Raw genomic sequence first — 8,022 nt, 5'->3', positions numbered from 1 at the left:
TTATCGACGTTCGTCTACGTGAAAAATTCAAAAGTAAATCTTTTCGGAGAATATAAATTTTTATTTCGATACAACATCCATTACAAATTGATTAAAAAAAAGAGACAAAAAAATTTCTCAAAAGAGTCAACAAAGACTGTTGACTTTCTATTTCCCGCTTTATGTCTCGTCTAAGTTGTCATCGATTTTCCCCCCTAAAACAGAATGGATTTTTGCACACACAAGAAATAGAACTCCGATTCACATCCTCATTCGGTACACAATGTACGGTAGTGTATGTATCTATTTAATGTGTACAGATAACCATATATACAATAGTAGGCCATCTCTCTGATTACAGAACTCGACTGTAGGAAGCCGTCTGATTATTTAGATTGCCCTGGTCACTGGAGTGTGGCTTGCAGACACGCGAGCACATCACAGCTCTAACACGCTCCATTGCATATTCGTTTGGTTAGTATGTCACATGATACTGTTTCCATGTCAACTCGGAGTTTTTATTCCACCAATTGCCACATGTCACGTGATGTTGTGATGTGCCCTACTTTGTCGAGTGTGATCCTATCGACCTATACGATTATTGTCCACACCCCTTGTAAAAGACGTGGCTGCTTTTCGAATCAGTTTTAAATGTGTGACTGAAATATGCCTTTAAATAGCTATTTAGATAAATTATTTTTTGTTTTTTTTTTGTTATATAACATTGTCTAATTTTAGTAATAAAATTAGATATACATATTACATATTTTAAATATGTTATAAGCATGTTTATAATATGAAATGACGAAGTTAAAATTGTATTTTCAATTAAAAAAAATTACGCTAAATGATTTATAGATGTTATAAAGGGGCCTGATTTACATTTATAACCCTTCAAAATTATAAGAGGCCTTTCTTTTCCACTAAATAATAGGGCCTATATGTAAAAGTCTAAGGCCTTAAAGCTTCATGCAACGAATCTTGTATACATTATGTGCAAATCCTATCTTGGGTTTGCGTGAATTCTTTTTTTTAAATATAAATCCTAAAAATCTAAATAATCGTTAAAATAAAGATTATCTTTTAGTTTCTATGTCGATACAAGAAGATGATATTTTAAATTTTTCGAACTTTAAAAATTGATAAAAAATCTTATCATGTATATTTACATATTAGTTGAGAAAAGCATTGAAATAAATAGGATCAATGTAAAAAAAAGACAACTCAGATAAGGATAATATAGAGAGATTATAATGTAACATCAAGTAAACGTGTAAAGGAAAAGTGGAGAATAGGGATGATGGGTGCAATCGAAGGGATTTTAGGAGGCGTGCTCGACAATGGATTAAGAGAATCACCACTTGTGTGAATGTCGTGGGTGTAAATGTGGTCATTCTCTGGCCAAACTGACCATCACTACCAAGCTGACCAGACATGCTATAAAAGAGGCTTATACATCTAACGGCACACCTTCCAACGGTCATCCTAGATACTAAACTGTCTTCGAATTAGGCATATTGCTACCATAACAGCTGCAAATTTATAGGCTTAGAGTTAATAAAATGAAATAGTTTTAAAATTCTTACCGTTAGCGTAAAGGAGTTGTAATCTATAGTGTATGCCATTATTCGTCTTTTGGCCTTCCGATTCCTAAAATGTAAATTTAAAATATAAATATTTCTGTAGAATTTCATAAGAATTATTTCTAAAGAAATAAATATTTAAGTTATATTAATTATATAGAAAATAAACTGGAATTTTTTAAAAAAAATGCTTTACATAACATTAGTTCTAATAAATAGGATTTAAACATGTAAATTCGAGTTTCAATTATCATTGACAAATTATCTGCGACTACATTTATTTATACTTTAGAAATATAAAACAGTTTATTTTTAAATTATATACATATAAATAAGCAAACATATGTATATAAAATATTGTCGACCCCCTATAACACTGTTGATTATTCCGTTTTATATGAATTCCATGTTGTACAAGTCACTTAGATTTTACAAATACGTGAGCCGTTTACAGCCCGGCACATGTATTTGTAAAATCTAAGTGACTCGTACAACATGGAATTCATATAAAGCGGAATAATCAACAGTGTTATGGGGGGTCGACTGTATAACCTATATTAACATATTACATAATAAACTTAAATTAAATCATTGATTTTAAAGCTTTATTGTAAAGTAAATAAATGAGACTATAAGTTACTATATATTAATTTTTCATCTTTGATTTGATATTTTCGAGAGAAATTGATCTAAATATATACATATACGTAATATAGGATGGTTTAGAGTCAGTTAACCATTATAAAAAGACTAAATTTCCGTCTTACTCAAATACTTTCTTACAGAGCTGTTGAGGAGATTTTCCCGTGTCTAGATAAAACTTAGGCCTGTAGGAGTTCCTATTCCTATAAATTAATCTTTCTTTATTAATAAAAATTAGCCTTAAATATTCTACATATTTTATTTCTTCGAATAAAAGGGAGCAAAAGGAACTTGCTCTATCGGGCTCCATACAAGCTTTCGACTGTCCCCCTGCTTGCAAACTTGGTAAAAATAATTTAAATTGAAAGTCTTGTTTAATATAATATTAAAACATTTTGATACACTTTTACTAATTGATGACTTTCTTATATAAATTTCTCAATTGCATTTAAAAAAAACGTGGTGAATTGACTTTTGGATCATCCTGTGTATTTACTTATATATTATTATTACTGTGTATATACTACGTATGTAGTTTAGCTCTAAAATTTTGTGAGTTGTTCTAAATATTTTTAAAATAATTTTTTTTAAAATTATATTCATAAAATTAAATTGATTAAATTATATTTTTTTAATTAATAAAATCATTTCTGTACGAAATTTTGTAAATTAAAATTATTTGTTACTTAATTACTTATTAAATTTTAAAATACTTAATTTAATTTATTAAAAATGTAGTTTAATTCTACTTTTTATATCTAAAAAGTAGAAATAAAAAGTCGTATATATTTATAGATTAAAGTATTATTAAACTTTATCCAATTTCTTTAGATTTATAGAAAAAACGGGTCTAAAATTCGGACCTTATAATTTCGATAAAACGTAATATTTAGCTTATAAATAGAAAATAATAAATTTCATTTCTAGAAATGCCTATAAATTAAATCAATTAGGCCTATAAGTAAAAGAAATTTACATTATATTTGATTGAATTTTCTTAATTTTGTATAGAAAATAATGACGTTAAAAATTTTAATGATTAATAAATATATTTGATACGCTATATAAAGGATGAAAGAATTAAAAATAATTTAATTAAAATAAGATAAATACTAAATAATTAAGATTTACTTTAAAATATTCAAATTTATTTATATATATATAGCCTATATATGCTCGGTACGGTGTGTGTTTCAACATAGCCTATATTTATATATTATAAAAGTTATACGTAAGTTATGTATGTATATCTTAATTTACACGTACAAGTATATTTATATATTCTTACTTTTCCTTAAAATATCAATAACGATAACACCGAGGAAATTATTCTCGGGTCGTTTTTAAAATTAATGTCGACAAACATCTCACAGTTCTCAATTAAGAAGGTCTAGGTTAATCCATCCAAACTATCCATAATCTTAGTTTAAAGCATTCTATCAACATCTTTCTTAATCAAGATGCAGAGTTTTATAATCTAATTCTTCCTCCTCTTTTTTTTCTCTCTCTCTCGAAAATATAGAAGTATTTGATTACGACCATTTTAACTGTGATTAATGATAAGGGGATCTCTTTATTGTCATATTGGGAATATAAACCCTATTGACTAAATTAGACTGGACAAATTAGAATTCTACAAAATTTCTCTGAAAATATTCATTTTATTTAACAACAAAAATAGGAAATCAATTTCTTAAATAAGAAAAAAAAATTCCTTTATTATTAACGAGTTAAGAACAATCACTTGATCAACACATTAACACAGAAAATAATGTAAAACTCTTTTCAATTACTAGAAATCATTATCAATATTTAAAAATTTAAAAAAGATTAGTAAATTCGTCGTTAATGTAATTAGGTCTACTTGATTTATATCACTCAGTAAAATTATTTATAAAATATAAGAATAAAATAAAGGTTATATCTAAAGAAAAGTTTATATTTAACATTTAAAAAAAAAAGAGAGAGAGAGAGAGAGAATGAAAATATAAATTAATTTTAATTTAGTAAAAATCTTTAGAAAAATGTACAAAATTTAATAAACACTAATCTAATGATTATTAAATAAGAAACTAGCGTAATGTATTTAATTATGAAGTGAAAAAAAAAAGAAATTTGTCAATTTAATTATGATTTTTTAAAGATTATTTTTGTTTTTCATCTTCTTTACGGAGTTTCCGTGGAGTGTAAATGATTTCATTCCGTTTACAAGTATTGGAAATGTTTACTCGTACGCATGACTAAAGACGAAGCCTGGGGATAAAAGCAACCAAGTGAAAATATTACAGGCAGAAAGTAGATTGAAATACAGTCGTACAATTTGTTGTTGAGCTTGAGGCTATTCTTCGACCGCATTCAATTTGTACTTCTTCTGTTAAACACGGATTTAAACAAACGCATTATTTGTAGACCCGTTAGATAATTACAACACGGGTCTTTTAATGAGTGCACTTTCTTATCAACTTAATCTAATGGCTTCTGTATAATTAAATGTGGTCAACTTGTTCTTTTACGATGTTTAACCGTCACACGTTGCTGTTTATTAGATCATTCCATCCCAGTCTAAACAAACTTTAGCTATTGTGTTTAAAGTGAGTCGTAAAAACTTGTTTTTAAATAAGTAAAATTTAATCACCAAAATATTTTTATCTTATATAAATTTATACGTTTTATAAATCCTTAAAAGTTGGCTTCACCGTAAAACAATTGTTATGTAAGATAAACCGATTTACAGGGGTTAAGATAAATGATAAATTAGAAAAATTTTTATTTAAAATAATAATAATAATAATAAATTTATAAAATTAAATAAAAGATTCTTTTATATACTCTTATAGAATATTAACGTGTTTCCCTTTTATCACGATGTACTCGTGATAAAGAGAAAAATGTTAATATTATGTTAGTTATGTGGTATATAAGCGACAATGATGTTCGAGGTTGACATACGACATATGAAATTTGCTGCCCTAACATTTCAGGACCCCTGAGGGATTGTCACTAGGTTGCTATCCTAGAAATCATTTTGTCTCGTGGGAAAGCTAGCTCTCGTCATTGATACCAATCTGTAACCATGAAATTTTTATAGCGCCAACAAATAGGCCTAAATACACTTACGGGAACAGCTAAAAATAGTTATTTTTATGGAAACACGAGTGTTATTTCTAAAATATATAACATAATATCGATATCGGAAGTTAATCGCGCTTTTTCGGTTAAACAAAAAAACACAAAGTTTATTTAAAAAATTACTTATTTTGTTGTAGATTTTTACATATAAAAATAAAAGATTTTAAAACTTCAAGTTTTTAAAAATATTATAAAATAAAATTTGAAGTTAATACGTTTTAAAGATTATCTTTTTTAACGCTTATTTAAATGGAATCTTTAAAAAAAAAAAAAAAAAANACATCAAAAGGTTTTCTTAATTGTTCTCTCCTCTTATATTATATTTTAATATGATATTATATTTATTTCTTATTATTTTATTAGATATTTTTCTTGTATATTTTGAAAATTTAATGATTGTATATAGTGTTTCAAATCAGAAAAATTGTAATATAGCAAAATAAAAATACTTTTTTGTACACATTTATCTATCTATAGACGTTCTGAAGAAGATTTATGACTTTAATAAAAATGCCAGGCATGTCCATTTGTTCTATGGAGATCTAAATATAGAATCTAAATTAATGAATAAAAAATGTGAACAATTTTATATATTTTATTGAAAAACATAAAGTATATGCATTTAATTTTAAAAAAAAGAAGAAGAAGAAGAGAATTTGGCACTCGAACATAACAAAATGTCAAAATTTAATGTTGAAAGTAGTATTTTAAAATTATTATTTTATCTGAAAAAAACAATGCTTTCGGTAGTATATTAAAATATTATAAAAGAATAATATTAAGTAATATAACTTTAGATATGGGATTAATTTAGAAAGCTAAAAATACATAAAGCGAATTATAGGATTACATGTTTAATTTAGTATTAAATATTATAATATTATGTAAGAAAAGTAATACCAGTTAAATTTATATCTATTATAGTTTAGATTTAGTAGAAAATCATTTTTACTTTAGCTATTGTAAAAGACTAAAAGCTAGGGTCAACGGGTCTAATACTTGATTCACACCACGTTCTTGGAAGCGATGTAACCTAATATTTCTTAACACGTTCGCTTCAAATTGATCTGTATCGCACTTTCTGTGACATCCTGTCCATCGTTTCATTGCGTAAAATTGTCGGAAAATAGTTTTCTTTTTTTCGTTTCAATTTTCTGAATTAGATTTATGCTTGATCAATATAAATCCAATCAATGCAAACACGTGAGTAATCTTTGGTGGTTTGATCATCTAAGAAGAAGTTTCTTTTCGTTTATAAGTAGCTAACAAATTTACTTTTCTTGATTATTTTAATAATATTATATTATAATAGATTTTTTTAAACATAAATATTGAGCAATATAACTAATTGTTATTAGACTTTACACACAAAAAAAAAACTAAACAGTAGTCTAAATAAAGTCGCTAATTTAAGACACGAAACTTGCAACTTATACATGAACTTGTACAAAATTTTAAGTTTTTATTCTTATTTAACTTTCTCAATAAGGTTTTACAATTTACTGTTGCAAATAGGAAGACTGTAGGCTTAATGTATGTTCACTCCTATCTTTATAGATTAGCATATCCACATAAATACATATTTTTACATATGGAATACATATATCTTATATACATAGGCCTATTTTCAAATGTACTATCAAGAACACTTAGCCTTCGGCACAAAAAAAGAAAAAAAAAAAAGACTAGCTACCGCCCAGTTAGTTTGAAGGCGCCAATGTCACCAAAGTGACCAGTAGTGTGTCACAAAGACTGTTTGTCACGGAATTCCTAGGGGAATCTACTAGCTACCATAGTAACAATACAACATCAGTAAAGGTAACATAAATAATATAATCATTTCATACTTTGGATCAAATTAATCTCCTAAATGATCTAATTTTAACTTTATAACAACTTACTTGATCTTTTTCTATAAATCCCACAAAACCTGTCCTTTCTACTTCGACTGGTTGACCTGACTTGTCGTAGAGTGCAACCACAAAATGGAAAAAGTTACTTTTTCTCAAGTTGGACGGCGGTTGTTTTTCGAAATGTGCTCTGCCTAGTCCCACACTACATAAAAATATAAAATACAATATTCTTTACTTTTTAAATCTTAAAACAATGCACTTAGTCAAATAGCTCCCTACGAGTGGCTAATGAATGGAATCGAAGACGATCTTGGTAGGTGTGCAGTGCGTGAATGCACGCGGGCTGCCAAAATCCGAGGGTGCCGATACTGGTCAATATCAAATACCTCTTTTGTCGCATCACTAATATACCTCAAAGAACACGACAGGGTTGTTGTAAATTTTAAACGTTTCTCACCATAGCTATAAAAATCTAAATATGTTAAACTTAATAGATTGTCCGTCATTTTTGTTTTCTAAGTAATTCGTTCTAGGACCAGGGTCCACGGAAATTTCCAAAATTTACAACTTTTCGGTCACTCTCATTGAACTGGAAAAATTTCTGTCTTTATTACATCTAATATCTAGGGGAGACCGGGGCAACTTCGGCATGCGGGGCAACTTTGTCAAGCGCTTTTTTTAAAAAACAAATTAAAAGGAGACTTTGGTTATAGGTTAGGCAGTTGAGTTTTATTGGTGGCTTGTTGAGTGTAGTGTTTTTATTGTTCTCCAACAAGCGTAGTTGAATTATCAAGCAAATTTTCATTTTCGTTCAATTCCATATAATATTTTTTTTC

The 8,022-nt window shown here is 27.4% G+C and overlaps 1 protein-coding gene across 1 annotated transcript in view; it reads right to left on the bottom strand.

Annotated features, from left to right (window-relative positions):
* LOC111618451 (transcription factor collier-like) overlaps positions 1–8,022 on the bottom strand; it is a 67,577-nt gene that overhangs the window by 54,978 nt on the left and 4,577 nt on the right. The window contains exons 2-4 of the mRNA XM_023359995.1: positions 7,235–7,388; positions 1,566–1,629; positions 1,338–1,480 (exon numbers count right to left, since the gene is read on the bottom strand). Coding sequence (XP_023215763.1) covers positions 1,338–1,480; positions 1,566–1,629; positions 7,235–7,388 — 361 coding nt within the window. The remainder of the gene's footprint in view (positions 1–1,337; positions 1,481–1,565; positions 1,630–7,234; positions 7,389–8,022) is intronic.

Source organism: Centruroides sculpturatus, unplaced genomic scaffold (genome assembly GCF_000671375.1).
Source record: "Centruroides sculpturatus isolate CEXI.00-Female unplaced genomic scaffold, Cexi_2.0 scaffold5, whole genome shotgun sequence".
In the NCBI taxonomy this organism is placed as follows: domain Eukaryota; kingdom Metazoa; phylum Arthropoda; class Arachnida; order Scorpiones; family Buthidae; genus Centruroides; species Centruroides sculpturatus.
Note: the sequence above shows the minus strand (reverse complement) of the source record. Positions and strands in the feature narration are given on the sequence as shown.